General features: G+C 37.8%; 1 protein-coding gene across 2 annotated transcripts in view; it reads left to right on the plus strand.

The window, feature by feature from the left end:
- Positions 1-21,270, plus strand: part of Ddias (DNA damage-induced apoptosis suppressor) — a 31,676-nt gene extending 10,406 nt beyond the window's left edge. The window contains exons 3-6 of one of the 2 annotated variants that reach the window (XR_001174969.1): positions 7,413-7,574; positions 9,209-9,323; positions 10,550-13,011; positions 20,354-21,270. Coding sequence is in view for 1 of the 2 variants with exons in the window: in XM_013013902.1 (XP_012869356.1) it covers positions 7,413-7,574; positions 9,209-9,323; positions 10,550-12,958 (2,686 nt within the window). In the remaining variant the exon portion in view is untranslated. Of the gene's footprint in view, positions 1-7,412; positions 7,575-9,208; positions 9,324-10,549; positions 13,219-20,353 lie in introns of those variants that run through there. The other variant, XM_013013902.1, reaches the window with a different exon arrangement.
- The last annotated feature ends 1,271 nt before the right edge of the window (positions 21,271-22,541 follow it).

The following is a 22,541-nucleotide window of genomic DNA, read 5'->3' on the forward strand; positions in this document are numbered from 1 at the left end:
AGGCATGCAAGGCAAGCACTCTACCACTGAGCTACCTTCCCAGCCCCCAGAAATGTTCTTAATCTCAGAATTTTTCAAGTATACAAATATTTCCATACACTTTTCCTGGTTGAGCATTCCAAATCTAAAAATGCAAAATCAAGATGTTCCAAAATCCAAAACTTTTTTTTTTTTTTGGAGGTCCGGTCATGGGGCCTGAACTATGGGCCTGGGCGCTGTCCCTCAGCTCTTCAGCTCGATTCTGACTACTCAGCTTGTAGTAATCTTTCAGGAGCTAGAATGGTGTTTGACACATGATTCTTTATTAGGGTGTAGGGTGAAGGCCATGTGTAGCTGAGAGCTTAGGATCTAGCTCTCATCTTTGTAGAGAAGAAGTAATAGTTCCTCACAAGTGTTTTCTCTCTAGAGATATGATAAACATGTCAGAGTACCTAGTATAATATAAGAGTAATGAGCCAGCCATGCCGAAGTGGCCTTTTTGTCTCATTAGAACTGATTGTGAACTGGGCACTGGTGTTTTATGCTGTGAGCCTAGCTATTCGGGAGGCTAAGATCTGAGAATCAAAGTTCAAAGCCAGCCTTGGCAGAAAAGTCTGTGTCTCTTACCTCATTAACCAACAAAAAGCCAGAAGTGGAGATATCGCTCAGAGTAGAGCACCAGCCTTGAGCAAAAAACCAAGTAATGGGGTGAAACCCCTAAGTTCAAGCCCCAGTACTACCTCCCCCCCCCCAAAAAAAAGAACTGAATGTGAGTGGAGAGGGATTAGCAGTTCTGTCTCACATCGAGTCATCCTCAAAATAGTTATCACTGTTCCTGTATTAATCCACTCAAGTTTTTATTTGTAAGCTCTGAGAGAAAAAGACTGTTATTCATCATTAAATCTTTGACTTCCAGCTTAGGGCTTGATTCATAGAAAATATCTAACAAATGTTTGCTAAATGAATAAGTGACAGTTTGATAATGTCTTGATTGTATTAGGTTCACCCATTTTTATGTTCCTGCCTGTTAGTGGAAATGACTGAGAATCATGGGCTATTTTTCTTACCAGGATCCACTTTTAGAGGTAGTGTAGTATAATTGTTAACAGTTTCAAATTTCAGAAGCAGGTTGCAGGTAGGCGCTGATACTAATAGTCTGACTTGGTAGGCTCTGATACTTACCAATTGTATTTATTTATTTTTATTTATTTTTTTATTTTTTTGGTCCGGTTGTGGGGCCTGAACTCTGGCCTGGGCACTGTCCCTCAGCTCTTCAGCTCAAGGCTAGCGTTCTACCACTTCCGGCTTTTTTCTTTTTGCTTATGTGGTGCTGAGGAATCGAACCCAGGGCCTCAGGCATACAAGGCAAGCGCTCTACCACTGAGCCACCTTCCCAGCCATTACCAATTGTATTTAACTTCTGAGAGTCTAATTATTCATTTATAAAAATGAATTAGTAATACCTACAATGTAAAATAATTTCAAAGAAAATACACAGTAATATATTGGTAAATAAATGACATGTTAGAATTTCTGAAATGATAGCTATTTTTATTAAAAATCTTTTGTAAACATACTTCATTCAGTATATCATGAAGGTTAAAAGCATTATTCTGTGGAGCTAGACTGCCTGGATTCAGATCCTAACCCTGCCTCTCACAGCTTTGTGGCAATAAGCCTAAAAATAGAGAAAGAAAATATTACCTGATCAAGTAAATTACATAACATGCTTAGAAAAGTTCTGTGATACATAGTTAGTTGTCTATATGCAATATTGTAGGTATAACATTTTTAACTTTGGGACTCTTCATGTTGTTAAAGACAATCTTTAACAAAAATTTAGGTTGAAGTATAATGCCATTGTTACTTCTTTGACTAGTAATGCCAATATATAACATTTATGATGGTTGAAGGTGTAGCTTAAGTGACTACCACCTGAAAAGCAAGTACAAGGCCCAGCGTCTAAACCCTAGTACTGCCCTCCAAAAAAAATTATCTTGCTGTGTGACTCCGTAGTAGAGTGCCTGCCTAGCAAGCATGAGACCTTGAGTTCAGATCTTATTACTTTAAAAAAAAAAAAATTGCAGGGGAAGGGTTCAGGGAGGGGACATTCTGGGGCTTGAATTCAGGACCTGGGCACTGTTCTTATTGGTTCAAAGCTAGCACTCTACTATTTGAGCCACAGCTCCACTTCCTGTTTTTTTATATTTAATTAGAGATAAGAGTCTTACAGACTTCTTGTTCTGGATGGCTTCGAACTGTGATCCTCAGATCACAGCCTCCTGAGTAGCTAGGATTCCAGGCATGAAACACCTTTTTTTGAACAAATGTTTGGTACATGCTACAGCACTGTTAGAAACTTTGTAGATAGTGGTATTTTTAACAGAACATTGAATGCTACTGTCAATTCCAGCTTCCAAGGAAACAACTAACGCTTAGAAAAGCTACTTGCCAAAAATCACACAATTAGCTAATTAGGGGCAGAAACATTCAAGACTAAACAATTTGACTGCTGTCTACATTTATAATGACCATATTACCTCCAAACTACTTAAAATCCCTAGGAAAGAGATCTAACTAGACCATGGTAGGCTCATGAAATCCCCACAGCTGTTGGTCATTTCCTGGGGAAACACAGTCCACAGAACAGTTAACCTATTCTCTTTAAATACTGCCTTGGACAGTACTACAAAAGTATTCCTATAACATCTGGTGCTTTTACTTTATTTCTGCTTTCATTTTTTCTTACTTGGAATTGGCCAACACAGGAAAAAAAATTCTTCACTTTCAGTTTCCCACAGCTGTCACACATTAAGTTTATAAAGGAATTCTACACTATCCTTTGCAGAAGATCTTAATAATACTAAAGAGCAAAGTGACTGTTCCCTAAAGATTTTAGTGGAAGCTGGGTGCCGGTGGCTCACACCTGTAATCCTAGCTACTCAGGAGGCTGATATCAGAGGATTGCAGTTCAAAGCCAGCCCGGGCTAGAAAGTCCTTGAGACTCTTATGTCCAATAAACCACTGAGAAAACCAGAAGTTGTACTATGTCCCATGTGGTAAAATTTTAGTGAAACAAGATAAATGAAAAGTAAAGGTAATGAATGAGGATGGATGATTATTTTCAAAATACTTTACATATATGTAGTAAATATTATATAATGAAACTTGTTAGAAATTGGCTAAAATGGGGAAAGTTGGCAAGGAAGGAAGGCTTTATTTGAACTCCAAATCTTTAGCAACGACCGCCATAGCAGTTTTATGTTTTAGAAGATGGTGTAAGTTCTGGCTGGCATTCTACCACTTAAGACACATCCATTTTGAGGTTATTGCTGATTAATTAGAGCTAAATATCTTTTTTAATTTGTTGAAGATGTCTTTGTATACTATCGTTAAGCAAAAGAATCTCAGGCACAGTGCCCAGGTCCTGAGTTCAAGCCCCAGGACTCACACACAGAGATGTACTGAGATTCATACATCTTAGCCTCAAGAGTAGTTAGGATTAAAAGTGTGAGCCATTGGCCACCAGCTTTTTCAATACAATACTTTTTTAGCCTCAAAGAGACTGTGGTGTGTGAAAAATAGTATATGTATAATGTATATATGTGCTTTCCTAAAAAAGAAATTATGGACAAGGGGCCTACAGTACCTTTAGTCTAGATTTCTGTCTTGGTCCCTAATGAGTTTTGGTTTGGTTTGGTTTATTTTGTGATACTGTGTCTTAAAAAAACCTTGCTCAGATACCACTGCACTTGAGCCATGCTTCCAGGCTTTTGCTGTGCAAATGTAGATTGGAATCTAACAGACTTTTCTGCCCAGACTGGCCTCAAACTAAGATCCTCTGTTCTCGGTCCCTTGAGTAGCTAAAATTACAGATGTGAGCCATTAGTGTCAAATATGACACTTCCTGTTTTAAAATGAAAATCATAGCAGACTATCCTCTATTTCCAACCAGTTTGTATCATTTACTTAAGCAAGTCCAATTGAGTTGCAAGCACATTAACCATAGTTTATAGCTTACTTCTTTAAGGAAGGAAATACTGTATGGAAGCCTTAAGAAATATTTTGGGTTGGGGGAGAGAGATTTTGAGGTTGGAGGCCTACTTAAATTGGTAGAATGCTAGCCAATGAGGGAAGGCATCAGATACCAAGCTCAAGTCCTGGTTTCAGACCAGTAAAACAAAACAAAATCCCAGAAATATTGTCAGGTACTATGGTTCATGTCTGTAATCTTATCTACTCAGAAGGCTGAGATCTGAGATTCACAGGCAGGAAAGTCTGTGAAATCCCTTATCCCCAATAAATTACCAAAAAAAAACCAGAAGTGGAGCTGCTAGCCTTGAGCAGAAGAAACTCACAGACAACACCCTGGTCCTGAGTTCAAGCCCCAGAACTGGGGGGGGAAAATGCTTTTCATTATTTTGTATAGTCTGTATCTCTAATGTTTGAAGGGACATGTTTGGTTCTAAGTTATTATTTTCATTTTTTACTCTCATTCTCTCATGAATACGTAGGGGAGATTCTCAATGCCAGATGACATGATGCTATACCAGTGGGAAGGAAAGCAGACTTATAAATCCAGAAGGTTTTTGTTATTGTTGTTTATTTATTAAGCCAGACATTGAAGAGATTTGCAGAATGTAAAACATTTCTCCTATTTTTTGAGGACATAATTACATTTTTAAATGTTTTAACCATGAAATGGGTGTATTTTTAATGAATATTGTTTCATATTCTAATATTTTTTATTTTATTTTTAAAAATTTCTCTCAGTTTTATTTCATTTCCAACTTTTATGTAATTTGTCACTCCAGTTAGAAATATAGATAGATGGTCATAAGATGGACAAGTTTTAGGGATCTAGTGTTCAGTATGGGTAATGGTGGCTATATGATGATAATCATTGCATTGCAGTGTTTTTTATTTCAAATCATAATGTTTACCTTGACTATATAATCAATTAGGTCTTCTAACAATTAAAAATTTTTATCCACATAAATGAAAGTTCTTTAGTGTTCTAAATTATTTTAAGAGTGTAAAAGATACGACCAAAAAGATTGAAGGTTGATATTCTATAACATAATGTTGTAGAGTCTATATATAAACTCCTTTTAAGTTGCTAGGAATTTGGCTTAGTGGTAGAGGGCTTGTAGAGCATGCATGAGAACCTGGGTTCAATTCCTCAGTACCACATAAGCCAAAAAAAAAACAAAAACAAAATTTTAAAAATAAACTCATTTTAGAAATAGTGTCTCTAGAGTTTATATATATCAGCGTAGGTACTGTGATTTGAATGTGTTCCTTATCAACAGTGTGAGCTATAGAACTTTTAGGTCAGCTCAGTACAACTAGGAACTTAGCAGAAATTCAGAAGTCTGGGCCTTGTCCCAAACTTGTTGACTAAAAACTTTAACAGATTCATAGATGATTTGTAATGCTATTAAGTTTGAGAGGCTGTAATATCTATTATACCATACTAATATTTATTTTAATTCATCTTCATTCCCAAACAGATGAACCAACTATATAAATAAATATCTTCAGTATACATGTGTACTTTATTTATAAATACATATAGAATATGTATACATTTAGTTGGGTTATCAATACTCTATTTTCTTTTTTTTTTTTTACCTTGAGGTTTAGAAATACAAAGCCTTGGATTTGGTTCATAGAATTTACTAACTTTATCTCCTTGGGCAAAACTTCAGCCCAATCTCCTCATTTGTAAATTGGGTAAATAGAGAATGTAAAATGTGTGTTGAAAACATTTCTAAATTACAACACACTGATGCATATTATACTGAGATTGCTTGAAAAATTACATTAGACATAATTACACATAACCTTTAAAAATTCTAATATATACTGAAACACTTAGTTTATATTCTAATATATAGAACACTTAATTTATTTCATTCAAGCTTAGTACTAGTGAGAAGTAACTGTATCCCCTGAAAGGAAGTGAGTCACTTGATTCTATGACCAACCTACAGTACAACCTCCAGCAGCCTTACATAAAAGTATATAAAGGAATTAGGAAAGCTTTATCTACAGTATGGCAACACAAACATAAAGCAACACAGGTTGTACCAGTAATATCTTATACGAAGGCCTTATTGAAAAGTCATTTTGAGAGCTACTCCCTCTAGTGGCTATCTGGCAACCATCTTAATAAATTTAAGGAAGTTTATATATCTGATTTTAACATTGCTGTTCGTCTTTGACACTCTGTTTTAGGTCAGATTACAAGCAATATGAAAAACAAAGTTCTAGTATTAGCTATGATAATATAAGCCATGTGCTAGATGAGGAGTCAAAATGGAAATCAAAATTATAAGGTATTAAAAGCCAAAAAAAAAAAAAAAAGAGGAAAATACTGGCTAGGGATGTAACTCAGTGGTAGAGCACTTGCCTGGCATGCACAAGGCTAAGAGTAGATGTAAAAAAATGGGGCATAGTGGTCCATCCCTATATTCCAAGAGGCAGAAGGACCCATGAGTTCAAGGCCAGCTCCTGAAGTGCTTGAAAAATGCTTGGGGGTGAGGGGAGGCACCTTAGGGGATGGCTTGGATCATAGCTCAAGTGAGCTTGACACCCACAGTTCTGTTACTGCAAATGATGAAAGAAATGTCAATAATTACAATACTTGATATTAGAAAGATGCAAACTAACATTTATTTGACAAGATTTCTATTTTAGCCTGCTACATTTTTCCTTTCTCAGTCCAAAATTGTACAGACAAGTCACTCAAAAATTGGGGTGCCAATTTTTGGGGTGCCAAAACCTGGTAGCTGACTTAAAATACATGACTGTTAAGTTACACTTGGCACATACTGTTTTTACAGTACTGGAGTTTGAACTGAGGGCATCATATGTAATTTTATAATCTGAAAAATTGAAGATTCTACTAAAGTTAAAAGTGATTAAAAATGAAATTAGTTAAGTATTTGATATATAAAGATTTCAAGATTATTACTCTTTCTCTACATGCACACAATTTTTCATCAGCTTCCTATCAATTCAATATCGCTAATTCTACTTAAATTAATAAGTATTATGCATAAAGAAATTCCAAAGTTATTGAAGTTACTAAGAATATTTGTATAAAATATTTTGATTTTTTTTCACTTTTCAGGTTTAACTAACTTAATCAAATGAAAATGGATTTTTTGGGGGGGGGTCCGGTCATGGGGCCTGAACTCTGGGCCTGGGCGCTGTCCCTCAGCTCTTCAGCTCAAGGATAGCGCTCTACCACTTGAGCCATAGTGCCACTTCCAGCTTTTTTTCTTTTTGCTTATGTGGTGCTGAGGAATCGAACCCAGGGCCTCATGCATGCAAGTCAAGCGCTCTACCACTGAGCCACCTTCCAAGCCCCAATGAAAATGGATTTTAATGATCATCTTGGTACTTTCTTCTCCCCACTTTTCTAGGTTTAATTGTCCAAAATGTGGCTATACTAGTGAAGCTGAAAATGCCAGTTACAGATATAAACTTTCTGTAAAAGTTGCAGAATCAAACAAATTGTTTGTCATCACTGTATTTGGGAGCTGCTTAGATACATTTTTTGGTCTTACTGCCACTGCTTTGCACAGGTAAGAATATTTTAAAACATTCTTTTTCCTATACTATATCAATAAAATTGGAAGTGTTTTAAATCTAATGTAATTTCAATAAAAAGATGATCTTTTGACTCAAGGTCATCAATTCCCTTAAAAGATAATCAAATGAGCCCTGTGTGGTGGCTCACGCTTGTAATCTTGGATACTTGAGAGGCTAAAAGAGGACTGGTTCTAGGCCATTCCTGAGAAAACAATCATGAGGCCCTCCATGTCAACCAAAAAGATTGAATATGGTAATGCTATGCCTGCTATGAAGCATGTCTAAATTGGAGGATCCAAGGATAGAGACCCAGTTTGAAAAATCTAAAGCAAAAAGTGCTTGGAGCATAGTTCAACTGGTACAGTACCTATCTAGCAAATAGGATATCTTGTACCTAGTACCTAGTACCACCAAAAAAAAAAAAAAACTGGGAAAGAGAACTGTGTTTACTGATACATACCAGGTTGCTGTTACTTCTATTAGAGTAAGCTTTTATAAAAGTATTATAAAACTTCAAGTTAGAGAAATTTAGATAAGATAAAATCTAATGTGCGCATGTGTGCACATGTTTACACATACCAGTATAGGAGCTTGAACTAAAGGCCTCTCACTCTAACTTGGCTCTTGTAACTGGTATTCTGCCCCTTGAGCCATGCCTCTAGTTCCACTTTTTTGCTAATCAATTGAAAATAATCACTTAGATCTGTCTACCTGGGCTGGCTTTCAACTGTGATCCTCATATCTCAATCTCCTGAGTAGCTAGATAAAATGGTTTTAAACTGTAGAACTATTTAAAGGGAAGTTAATATTTCACTGCTTATGGTCTCCTTAGAAAGTTTTTTGAGGGAATATTTGCATATCAGAAGTCGAAATTTTATTATTTCTTTCACTTACACTTTCTCCACACAATTTGACCTAATAAAATAGTCCAGGTATCCTGACAATGTAAGGGCCTGCATAAGTAACTAAACTTTCTGCCCTTTACCTTCTGCCTTCTTCCCTCATCACTTAGCAGGTGGAAATCTATGTTCATGTCTTTGTAATTGAGGGCAAACTGATTTGAAGGAGGGGATACTAGAGGAACCAGAATTACCAGAAAAGAAAAACCATTACTTTGCTACTTTTTTTTTTTCTAGTGTAATTGCTGAGCCTGAAGATTAGGCAAGCATCTATTTCATTCACACTTGATTGAATAAATTTTGGTGGACTTTCAATTTTTTTGTCTCTCTATGCAAGGAGAAACTATGAACACAAAATACGTACCATATAGAATTGTGCGTGCATGCACGCAGTACCAGCACCACAAATGAACTCAGACCAGAACACTCTCTGAGCTTCTTTCGCTCAAGGCTAGTGTTCTACTACCTGAGCCACTGCTCCACTTCCAGCTTTTTTAGTTTATTGTTGATAAGAGTCTCATGGACTTCCCTGCCTGGACTGGCTTCGAACCACAGTCCTCAGATCTCAGCCTCCTGAGTAGTTAGGATTGCAGGCATGAGCAACCAGCACAGGCTATAAAATCATTTTCCTCTGTATGTAACTGCATTTTTTTAACTAAGTCTTCTGACTTGATTACAACTTAAAATTTCAAAGCTTCTCTCTTTACTATTTTTATTTTGTTTCCAAGGTATATTCAGAACCTTAAAGTTCCAAAGATACTGGATAATGATACAACTCAGAACCTGTTAACTAAAGCAGTTGAAACATGCTTTCTCGGACAAAGCTTTGTTTTTGGAGTGACGGTAATTAAAACTAACTTTCTTTTTTGCATTCTCTTAGTTCCCATTTAATGAAATAATTTGAATTTACAAAGTCATTTTAAGGTGTTGTGTAAGTTTGAAGATATATAGAAGTACTTTAAAAATATCCTATAGGTGATATATTTAAACTTCGTAGGTGACAACTTCCTTGTTAAAAAGTCAGAAAAGCCCAGGTCAAATGTTTTTAGAGTTTTAAAAGTATGAATTTGTTGTAAATTCAGAAAAGTGTTAGATATTTAATTTTGATATTTGGTTTTTATTTCACTCTGAATTTTCTTCAAAGTATCATCTCTCTAATTTTTAATTTTATTTTGTTTGAAAGGAAAAGGGAGAGTAACACAGACAAATCTCTTTGAGTATTGATAGAAATATTAAGAAGAGGCTAAGTTGAAGGGTCTTAAAATGATCTTAATTATAAAAGGGACCATAGAAAGAGTTACAGCTGGGCGCCGGTGCTCACACCTATAATCCTAGCTACTCAGGAAGCTGAGATCTAAGGATCACAGTTCAAAGCCAGCCTGGGCAGGAAAGTATGAGACTCTTATCTCCAATTAACCACCAGAAAACCTCAAGTGGTAGAGCGATAGCCTTGAGCTGAAAAGCTGAAGGACAACCCAGGTCCAAAGTTCAAGCCCCACAACAGACAAAAAAGAAAAGAAAGAGTTATATACAGACTCTAAAGGAGTAATAATTTTAACTACAGGGAACAAATGGAAATACCCATTGCAAAATCAGGATTTAAAAATGAGAGAATAAAGCAATCTACAACTGAAGAGTAAGGAAAAAGTCAAGAGGATGAAAAGGAGTTATAGAGCTTTACTTGTTTTAACTATTAGAAGGTTGGCTTTTCAATTTTCTTTCTCTCAAATACAGTGGTAGTTGCTATTTAACAACTGCTGTTTGCTGAAAACTGTTCAATTTTTTTGTTGTTAAATAATCTTCATTTTGTAAATGAGAAAACAGAAGCTTAAAATGATTAAATAACTTGCCCAGGTCCCAACACTACTAGAAAGTACTGGAACAAAGACTTGAAGATGTCTCTTTATTCCAAGATTTATATTCTTTTACATATGCTACTCTCCTTATAACACTAAAGGAAATTAGAAGCATTATGGTTATATTTCATTAAAGCTTTAAGTCCTTATTTCTTAATTTGAACCAAAGGAAGAAGTTGTTATTCTCATTTAAATTCATTTACTCTTTTGTAGAATTTTGAAAAACAATGTGGACATGGTTCTGCTTCCAGTAACTTCTTACACCAGTGTTATGACCACAAAAGAGAAGTCCAAGCACTGGTAGCTTGCCAGATTGTTCGACCAGACCCACATGTTGCAGGCTTCACTGTTATTGACTTCTTCCATCGTCTTTTGCAGTCTTCCAATTCAAAGGAACCGGAAGGCCACTTACTTGCTTTAAATCACTCATCTAGTGATCTCAGCAGCATACATGGCTCTGATAGCACTTCCTATCTTTTGGAGTCCCATAGCAGTAATAATTTTTCAACATTCTGGCAACCATCACTTGAACTCACTTCCATTGTCTCACAACTAACGGAAAATGGTGAATTTTCAGCTTCAGAACAAAACATGGCCATTGGGACTCTTCACCAAAACAGCAAGTATACCTCCTTTGCAGAGATCACTGGTACCAGTAGCAGCCATGATCCCACGCAGGGCTCATGGAGCTTTGTTTCATATATGGATAAAAACAGTACAGCAGAAAAGAAGGGTAAGGATAGTCATTCCCACCAGCACTTTGATATAGATACCATCACTGGCCTTCACAAGAAATCTACATGCTGTCTGCCTTCATCCCGCAGACCTGAAGAGACAGCTGGCTGTTACCAGGATTGTGATTCTATGATTTGGGATGATCTGCCATTGTCTGAAAGCCTGAACAAGTTTTTGGCTGTTATTGAAAGTGAGATTGCTGTAACCCCAGTAGATGCCAAAAGAAGGAAGTATGCTATAGGACGTAACACCCATAAATGTGATGCAGACCACAATGGATCATCTGTGACTTTGCAGATTGCTACCAGAGCAGTACCACCGATATCTTCATCATTAGAAGCAACAGTCAAAGAAAGCTCCAGCAAAAATAACTACTTGTCCAACTGTGAAGCAAATGCTAGTGCTAGTATTCAAAAGGATTTATACCCAGATAATACAGCAGACCCTGTTTCTTTAAGCAGTAATCCTATTTCTTTAAGCAGTAATGAAAAAGATATTTCAGAATATTTCCTATCAAAAACTTACCTGTCAGCTCAGTTTCTCCCTTCACAAGATTTAGAAACAACAATTATTCTTAAAAAGACTTCCAGGATTTTCTCACATCGGGATGAAATTTCCCTTAGGCCCCAGACTTTAGGGAGTGACCATTCTTATGTCAGTGCTAAATACCTTAATGCATGTGGAGGACAATCACATTCAGAAATGAAAGAAATGGTGACAACATTATGTCCCAAAAAGTACAGTGGTGTTTCTGGTCCTTGCAAATTAGAAAAGAAGCAGTATTACAAGTGGCCTGGGAACCAAGATGACAGTTTTACAATTTGCAAAAAACTTACATATCCTTTAGAAACTCTTCATGGTAGCCCAAATAGAAGTACTAATACACTGAAAGAAACACCTAATGGACATACCAATACTACCTTAACACAGAGCTATCCTGCTGATCTTGAAGGTAGCTACAATGCTTCTGCCGATCTCTTCAATAATATTGCCAAAAATATGGATACTGCAACAGAAATTACAAAGAGATCACAGGATGTTATGTTACAGGGGGAAACATCTTTGACTGAAAATTGCCCTGCAGAGTCTGATATTTTACCAAGATCACACTCTGCAAACTCTAGCCAGTCATCACAAAAAGTCTTACAAAGCCTGTCAGCCTCTAGGTATCCAAGAACATGCTCACCTCCACCGCAATTTCACTCAGATTCAGAATATGATTTTGAAGATAGCCAAGACTTCGTTCCCTGTTCACAGTCAACACCAGTTACAGGATTCCACCGAACAAGAATCCATGGGATAAATGGAACTTTCAGAAACTTAACTGCCTTTTACTGCGATTGTGATGCTAACGATAAAAAAATACAAGTTCCTTCTGAAAATGACAAACAGCAAATTATTCCAAGCTGTCCAAAAAATTTTAAAACACCTACCCAGAAGTCCAGAAGTCACATTACGTCGAGAATTACACCACCAGAGGTTTTCAATCACTCTCCAATTGCTGAGTGCCTTAAGACTGATAGTGATGAATGGGTACCTCCTACCACACAAAAAGTATTCATTTCAGATATGCTTGGATTTCAAGTCATGGCTCTAAGGAAATGCCTTGATGCCAATAATTGCTCCAATCAAAAAGAGTTACCAAGAAAGAAACAAAAACAAGTCAAACAAAGAACCAGTGTGTGTTTAATTAAGAAGGAATTTAAAAATAGGAGTAAAGCAAAACAGAAAAGTCCTAAATGTAACTCTGAAAGGTCAGTCTGCATTTCCAAAGAGTCAGTTCTTGGACTTGATTCTTTTTCAGAAGTTAGGTCTTGCCTTCCATTTTCAGAAAACCGCCCACCTTTCATGGCTGAGAGCACCTGGTCACCTGAATTGTTTTCATAAAAAGTCATTGAACACAGTGTTTGGAAACTTTTTGGCCTCCAGTGGCATAGGAGGTAATTCTTTACATTTTGAACTCTTGGAGAGAAGTAAAGAGAAATGTATGGAGTAATACTGATCCTTAAAAAATTTAAACACATTGTTTCCCCTGCCTGTGCACTTTATCTTATACTGTTGACTATAGTTTAAAAATCTCAGGTATATATAGAAATAAAGCCTTTGAAGAACAGACATAAATCTTAAATTGTTCTGATATCAGAAAACAGCAGCTATGTAGTAAATCAACTATCCTAAGTTTGTGAGATAAAGCTAAAAGACCACTTAATTGAAAAGACTTTAGTATACTGGATAAGAGTCAGGTAAACAGGGCTGGGAAGGTAGCTCAGTGGTAGAGCGTTTGCCTTGTATGCCTGAGGCCCTGGGTTCAATTCCTCAGCACCACATAAGCAAAAAGATAAAAGCCGGAAGTGGCGCTGTGGCTCAAGTGGTAGAGCACTAGCCTTGAGCTGAAGAGCCTCTGAGGGACAGCGCCCAGGCCCAGAGTTCAGGCCCCATGACTGGACCCCCCCCCAAAAAAAAAAAGAGGTAAACAATTTAAATGCAGAAAATGAGACCCTTTACTCACGGCTTGGTCTGATAGAAGCAGAATACACAGATGGTTGGAAGCCTGCATATTCTATAACAGGTTTGTTTGGAGTGAGAACAGCAGCCCAAATCAACAGCAGTTACCAGACCTTCCTCTGCACCTATGAAGTCTTTTACCTATTTGCTTTTCTCTTCAGCTATTCCAAATCTTCGCTCTCTTTGCTCTCTCCAGCCAGTTGCCTGCTCTTTGCTCCACCTTATGGGGAATATTGAAAACATCTGGCATTCCCTTCTTCATACCTATACATACTCAGTCAGAACACCACTGCTTCTAGTCTCAAAGGGATGCATACCATCTTAGTGGTCATCTGTCTGGGCTAGTGAGTCCTTATAGCTCTTTTTGGAATCTTGTTTGTTTGTTTTGCCAGTCCTAGGGCTTGAACTCAGGGCCTGGATACTGTCCCCGAGTTCTTTTTGCTCAAAGCTGACACTCTACCACTTGAGCCACAGCACCACTTCTGGCTTTTTCAGTTGATGTTATACTGAGGAATCGAACCCAGGGCTTCATGCATGCTAGGCAAGGACTCTTATCACTCAGCCACATTCCCAGCCCCTCTGTTGGAATCTTAATATCAAATATTTCCTCCTGTATTTTTATCTCCTTGCTCTACTTTGGTCTCTCTCTACACCCAACCTTTTGCTTTAATAATTTACAAATGAGTTAACAGAATAGTATAATAATGTAGCATCTGATCATACCAACTGGATTCAGTCATGTTCAACATTTTGCCTTTTGTATATGTGCATATATGTCAAAAATGTGTTACAGCCAGGCATTGATGGCTCGTGCCTGTAATCATAGCTATTAAGGAGCCTGAGATCTGAGGATCTTGGTTCAAAGCCAGCACAAGCAGGAAAGTCCATGAGACTTACCTCCAATAAACTACAAAAAAGTCAGAAGTGGATCTGTGGCTCAAGACTGGTAGAGCACTAGCATTGAGCAAAAAAGTTCAGGAACAGGGCCCAAGCCCTGATTTCATGTTCAAACCCTAGAGCCAGCACCCCATAAGCATAAAAGCAATGGAGTCTAGTTGAGGAAATGGCTCACTGAGGCTATTCATTTGAAGGATATATCTCAACTAGACTCTACCTCCTACTTTCTACCACCTCCCAATGCCATCAAGTTATGAAGCCATCACTAGATTAGGCTTGAACTCTCATGATCCAATCACTTCAAGGAAGTTCATTTTTGAACATTATATTAGGTATCAAGCCTTCACATGAGCAATATGAGTAGCTACCCAGGCTGCTAGTATTCACAGTGCCATGGCTTTCCAGAACTATTGATATTGGACTGCAATTTTTATACCATTTCTTTATGTTGATTACGTCATCCATAATATAATCGTTGTACCACTGGGAATATTGTTTTCCAATGACTCAGTTTATTAACTGTCATTGGTGAGTTCAAAAAGGCACATACTTGGGCTAGGAAGGTAACTCAGTGGTAGAGTGCTTGTCTTGCATGCATGAGGCCCTGGGTTCGATTCTCCACACCACATAAGTAAAAGCCAGAAGTGGTGCTGTGGCTCAAGTGGTAGACTGCTCACCTTGAGCTGAAGAGTTGAGGGACAGTGCCCAGGCAGAGTTCAGGCTCCATGACTGCCAAAAGCAGAAAAAGGCAAGTACTATTCAGTGTACTTGAAAGTGAATATATTTTCTACTTATTAACCATGTAGACCTCTGTAGCACAAACACTAAACATGTAGGCCAACCATAGCCTCTCAGATGTCTTAGGCTACAATACAATAGTCTCTTGATATTGTGGGTGTATGGTTCTGGGGAGACTACTCTTGAAAAACTTTGTGCTCAGGTGCACAAAGTTCAGTACTCTAATGTGGGTGCTTGATTTATTTTTCCCATAAATCTGCCTTTCAACGAATTTAAATTTTGGGCATTGGCACTTACATTAATTACACAATGCGCCCTTTGACTTAGGGGAATTACCATAACTTTTGCCTTGAATTTTAGACACCACATGCTTTTTGGAGGCATGTTTTTACAAAATTGAGGACAGGGAAGCAGCAGGTCACACAGTTTAAGCACAATTGGCAATAATATGTGGTTTGCATGAGCTGCTTTGCATCAAGTGAGCTGCTTAATGCATGTGTCAGAATCAATTTTTTAGTTTTACATTGATTCTTTTTATATTTTGACTGCTCTACATGTAATAAATCAACTAATAAAGCAAACTTATTGTACTATATTCATAAATGCTGATCTCCAGATATTGGTCACATCCTGGAAGGACAGCAAAAAGCCCAAGGTTGGAACAAGATGAGTGATTTCATTTGCCCAAGGAAGATCTATCCTGTCAACTTGTCTTAACTCCAGACCTATAAAGCACAACATCATTATCCACTGGAGAGGACATTGATCATAAGGACCTACTGCCTCAGAGGAGGTAGACATCACATGACAATGTAGGAGGGGTAACTTCCCTGATGGTAGTTGTGGGGAGAGAGAAGGTAAAGAGATGTTACCATTCTCATAGAGCAAAGAGAACCACAAATAGGCCCCATCTGTATGACTCAGTCCTAAGGGTCAATAGTGACCTTTTGTTCACCTGGTAACCTCAAAGCACCTTGTGTCTAATGTGAAAGTCATCTGAAATGTGTCAACACCATTCTAGCAGTCCTAATTTTCACCATGTAGAAAGAATGCCTCAGCCAATGAGAATGATTTCTGAAGGCCCAGGATGGTTCCCTAGGCACAAATCCCTAAGCTTTTAAGCATATATGGTACATGCCAAGCACATTATAGATATTTAGGGATTGCCTGCCCTGGGAGAAACTGCAATTGCACTGTCACAGCTGCAAAAGGGAGGCTTGGAAAATTTTACCTCGAACATTTGTGGCAACCTGGCTGTACATGAGACCAGGTCTGGTTTTGCTTGGTCCCAGCAGCAGATGAGGTTTCTGGGGTTTTTTCTTTTTAATCTTGAGGACCGCACTCCAAAACACAAGTTACTAAAGTATGAACCTTAGGTTTTGGAAGTTATTTCTTACTTTTGGAAGTTATTTCTTACCATGCATTCATTATTCTTGGGGCTGGGAAAGTGGCTCAGTGGTAGAGCGCTTGCCTTGCATGCATGAGGCCCTGAGTTCGATTCCTCAGCACCACATAAGCAAAAAGAAAAAAAGCTGGAAGTGGTGCTATGGCTCAAGTGGTAGAGCACTAGCCTTGAGCTGAAGGGCTGAGGGACTGCACCCAGGCCCAGAGTTCAGGCCCCACGACCAGACCTCCCACCCACCCAAAAAAAAAACATTCCTTATGCTTTACTGACTCCTATTTGTCTATATTGTAAGAGATGGTTTTCTATTATATTGTAAGATAATTTTCTATTACTGGCTCTTTTCTACATGGACTCCCTGAATAAATTTATCCATTCACCTATATTTACTACTAATACACTATAATAAGTCATATCTGTAGACTATCCAGAGACCAAACTTGTATGTTAGTTTTTGTCTTCATTCAATTGAAAGTATTTTATAATTTCCTTCTACTTTCTTTAATCCATGAATTAGTTGTAAGTGTGTTTGATTCCCAAAATATGAAGGACTTTTTCTGATTATCTCTTTGTGAATTATATTTACCTAAATTATTCTGTGTCTACAGTATTTCAAATGGGTGTAATAAGTACAATCATTCAAATTACCTATACCTCTACTGATTTTTCTCTACACTATCAGTTACTAAAAGAGATGTTAAAATCTCCCCCCCATGCAACTGTTAAACTTGTAAATATCAGAAATCTTTTCTTTTTAACATTTTAGAACTAGAGGGAATCTTGGAAATCATCTAAACTGATAGTTGGGTTTTTTTTTTTAACTGACAGTTCTTATCCATTCAGATCAAACAAATGTTTTTTAAACAATGGGACAAGAAGTTGGGCTGGGAAGGTAGCTCAGTGGTAGAGCGCTTGCCTTGCATGCCTGAGGCCCTGGGTTCGATTCTTCAGCACCACATAAGCAAAAAGAAAAAAGCCAGAAGTGGCGCTGTGGCTCAAGTAGTAGAGCGCTAGCCTTGAGCTGAAGAGCTAAGGGACAGCGCCCAGGCAAAGAGTTCAGGCCCCACGACCGGACCCAATTAAAAAAAAAAAAAAAACAATGGGACAAGAAGTATAACTCAGTATTAGAACACTAAATGTAAACATTTAGAGCCCCTAGGCTTTATCCCCAGAACCAGAAACAACCCCCCCCACTCTATGTGTGTGTGTGTATATATATATACATACATATATATGTATGTCATGGATATATATATATACATACATATATATGTATATGTGTGTATATATATATCCATAATGACACTTGGATTCTTTTGTAGACCCGATTTGTCAGAATTTCACGGGATAGATCTCATATTAATATTTCTGTAAAATTGTCTAGGTGAAGATGTGGCATTGTGGCTCAAAGTGGTAGAGTACTAGCCTTGAGCAAAAGAGCTCAGAGACAGCACCCAGGCCCCGAGTTCAAGCCCCATGACCTACCACTCACACCCTCAAAAAACAATAAAACCACTAAAACTGTCTAGATGCTTCTAATGTGTGGCAAAACAATGCTGATCTAAACCTCATAAATAAGGAAACATGGGTATTAAAGATTTTATTAAAGATTACATTAATACATGTAAGATTAATGTTTTATCTAGAAAAAGCCCAGGCTGACCTTGAAATCAATGTCTTTCCCCCACTTTCTGAGTCCTGGGGCTGGCATGCCTTTTTTTTTTTCCTGGTACAGACCCAAACGACATTCTAGGTAAGGTCCTTTTCCACTGACTTACATCCTAACCTAACTTACATCTTCCTTTTTTTTTTTTTTGGTTGGTTGGTTGTGGAGCTTGAACTCAAGGCCTGGGTGCTGTCTCTGAGCTCTTTTGCTCACTAGCACTCTAACACTTTGAGCCATAACTCCACTACCAGTTTTTGAGTGGTTAACTGGTGATAAGAGTTTCACAAGGACTTTGCCCCAGTTGTCTTGGAACTGGGATTCTCAGATCTCAGCTTCCTGAGTAGGTAGAATTACAGGCATGAGTCACCAGCTCCCAGCTCTAACCTTGCATCTTAATCCAAAATTCTGTTACCCATTCTGCTTCCTTCCTTATTACAGCATGTTGAACAAAGGTTGGCAGCACATTTCTTTGCATTCAGAGTCTATACAACAAACAGATGCTTTCTGTGTTCTTGGCACTGATGACCAAATGAGCAGAAAAATAGGCTCTGGAAACCTGAGATTGGAAGTTTAGCTGATGGGAAAGTATAAAGATTACTTAGACATAGAGAAGTATCATAGTGTGCAATTTGTATACCTTTGTACAATTAATACACAAATAAAAAGCAAGAAAGAGCTCATAAATGTTACTCAGTTGCAATTTTTCCTTTAAGTTGTTGGACCCATTCCTAGTGTGTTTCATTTATATGAGGTCCCATAAAATTGGTTTGGAATTCATGGGGCAGAAGGAGAGGAGGTAATAATAAAATTAAATTAAAACTTTCTCATTAAAACTTAAGTTCTCATGTAAGTTTATGTTTAGCTAATATATTCTGATATTTGGAACTATATTAATTGACTATCCTTTTTCTAGCAAGCCAATATACATAAGTATTGAATTCTAGTTTGTTCTTGTAAGGTCTGCCCTGGGCCATGCAAGCCCAGTGCAGACACCTCCCTACCTCTTGGCTAAGTTTCTGCCCAGTCACCTTCCCCTCCTGCTAGGTCACATCCTGGGCTACCCAAGATCACATCTCCCATCTGGCTGTGAGAGGGTCCCAGGCCCTGAGATCACATCCAGATCCAGTATGGACACCCTCTTCCTGTCCCTGGCCTACATAGGTCCTTGGCCTGGGAGTGAGTTGCCCATTTCCACCATGCATGGCAGGGGCAGCAGTTAGGTAAATTTCTTTTCCTGCTACCTAATGAAACCTACCTATTTAATATACCTTAGAGTTCTTTTATACTGCCAAAGTTGAAGCCAAGCCTGGTTCCCTCCTTTATTTCCTTACAAGAATATTTTAAATAGATTAATGGAAGATCTCTTATTAAACATACTAAATTATACTTGTCTTAAGTCAAAATAGTTACTTGAGAAGAGATTCTGAAATGGCTGGAAAAACTTCATTGACCTAAATATCACAATAGTTCACAAACTATGTTTTCTATATTTTCATTTATATTAAAGTTATTTACGAATTGTTGTTTAAAAAAAGACTGTATTATAATGAGAGGCATAAAGGGCACTGAAATGAGAAATATCTGTGACATCTCAGGTATTTTGTCATTCATGTCTTAAATAACCTGAGGGTTGGAAAAGAAACCCTTTTGAGAAGGATACCCTTGTAATATTCAAGTAATTGACTGAAGGTCAAGGTCATAAGACTAATGAGTGGCAGAATCAGTATACTCTACTGTCCTAAGGGGAAAGGGCAGTTCTGCACATACACCCCCATTTCTCAGTGGAAGCATGTCTCTGTGAAATACCTTTTTTTCTTTTTGTTGACTCATGGCCTTTAGCTACTTGAATAATTTAGGGTTAAACAGATTAAATATTCTGCAGTATATTTTCTCTGATTAGTCACATGTGTTTCAACTTGAAGTAATGTGTAATATAATGAGAGAAAATTATCTCTCAAGGAAAAATTAATCACCTGGGTCTTTTTTCCCCCCTCTAGTAGGATCCAGTCTTGCAGTTCTCTTTAGGTGCTAAACTGAAATACATGACCATTTGACCTGTCTGTCTTCCTTGCAGCTCTCTTCACAAGATGAAGCATTTTCTGCTAACTAGAGGCAAAAGGCACCCACTCCACCAAGAGTCAAGTGTTTGTGCATTCCTTGCCTGCTTTGAGAAGGAAACGATAAGGCATGACATTATAAAACCCAGGACTTACCAGCAGCCTTTCCTTTTGTATTAACTTTGTATTAACTGCAAAGGACTCCTGCACTCAGATCTAGGAGCTATATATGTTTGCTATTTATTATGACTCCAGTTATGTACAAGACCAATCAAAAGCATTGTGAAAATAGATACTACCAAGAAGACTAAAATAGAGCTACAGAAACCAGTAGTGGCTTAAGAAAAATTTTCCCACTTAGAAGACCTAAGCATAAGCTGTGTGTATTTGGCAAAATAGCTGTATTTCATTAAGCCCTAAGAAGATTAGCTTTCCTAGGAGTTTCAGCCTGGCTGGTAACAGATGAGAGGAGATTGACTAAAAACAGTTGCACAAACATTACTTTGAAGAAACTAAAAGAACAAGATTACCTGGAGTCAGTGCCATTGACAATATGCTGTAAGTCTTCTCTCTTAATCTTGAGGTAGATCTTTCTTAACACAGGGCACATGGACATGGTCACTAATATTAAATCTATAAGGAAACCTAATTAGTAAATCAGTCTGATTACCTAACTAAATAGTAAATATTCAATGGCCTAGTAATGATTCTTTTATATGTGTAGTATTGGTTATTATTCATTATATGCCAGACACTATGACATTTTGCCTGTAATATTTCATATAATTCTCAGAATAAAACTGTAGAAGGTAGTATTAGCTCCATTTTAGAGAAGAAAAATGATGCATAGAGGCATAATAACTTGTTTATGGTCACAGTTGGTATATGATAAAGCTAGAATTCAAACAGACTTGTTTGTAAAACCATGCTCTTCCCATAAATATTAAGACAAAGGTTGCTAACTACCTACTCTATGTTCTGTTTTCTTCTTTGTGGAAAAACAAAAAATTTATTTCATTCAGAGCAATAATATTTCCCACTAATGCAACTTTATTTTCCAGCCTCCTCCTACCTCACCCCCAGTACTAGCAAGCGAAATGTAAGTGGAGATGTTGTATGGAACTTCTAAGAAGTCTTAAAATGAAAGAATTGGGCTCTTCTTTCTCCCTAATGCTACACTGGTACTAAGACATGAACTCAGTAGGTAGGGCTCTAGCTGTCCTCACCAGGGTGGGGAATATTGGGTCTCTGGCTAGAAAAGGCCCACAAATTCATTTGGTAGATCATAAGGCAGACTGGTATGTTTCTCCTATGCTTCTCATTCACTGCCATCTGCTCAGCTGCCTGTATTGATGATTTGTTTGGCCCTGAGATGATGTTAAAAAACCCAAATGGCCTTTGGCACTTAAAAAAAAAAAAGATCCCTAACCCTTAAAAATAGACTAGAAGCTGGGCTTAGGTGGTTCATGCCTGTAATCCTAGCTACTCAGGAGACTGAGATCTAAGGATTGTGGTTCAGACCCAGCCCAGGCAGGAAAGTGCATGAGACTGTTATCTCCAATAAACCACCAGAAAACTGGAAGTGGCGCTGTGGCTTAAGTGGTAGCCTTGAACTGAAGAGCTGAGGGACAGCGCCCAGGCCACAACCAACAACAACAATAATAGAATAGAGACAAGCAGAGCACTGGAATCACCATGGAAGCACCGTACTCAACACAGGCCCGCAACCTCTACACGTTTCATGGAGAAGGACGCATTCTCCTCTTCCTTCTCTTTGTTTTTGTTTTGATTTTTTCTTTTTAGTTGGGGATCAAACCCAAGGCCTCACATGTGCCTCACAAGCAGTCTTAACACTGAGTTATAAACTCTCCATCCCTTTTTAAATTCAACTTTTCAGTTTGAGTACAATGCATCCTGATTATCATCACTCCCCCCCCACACACCTTTTTATCATTCTCCCCATCTCTTCCAATTCCATCCAAACCCTTAATCTTTTTTTCTTTTTTAACACATACTGTGTATGGCCAACTAATCCTAACAAAATACCATTTATGTCAGGATTTCACCTGTGTTTTGCTTTGCACAAATTTCTAAAGTCCAGTATTTTTGTCTTAATAACACACTGATTAGTAAAATAACAGACTGTGGCCCAAGTAGTTAGTAATCTCTTTCTAGAACACAAAAGTAGGGCTGGGAAGGTGGCTC

Source organism: Dipodomys ordii, unplaced genomic scaffold, assembly GCF_000151885.1.
Source record: "Dipodomys ordii isolate 6190 unplaced genomic scaffold, Dord_2.0 Scaffold22, whole genome shotgun sequence".
Classification (NCBI taxonomy): Eukaryota; Metazoa; Chordata; class Mammalia; order Rodentia; family Heteromyidae; genus Dipodomys; species Dipodomys ordii.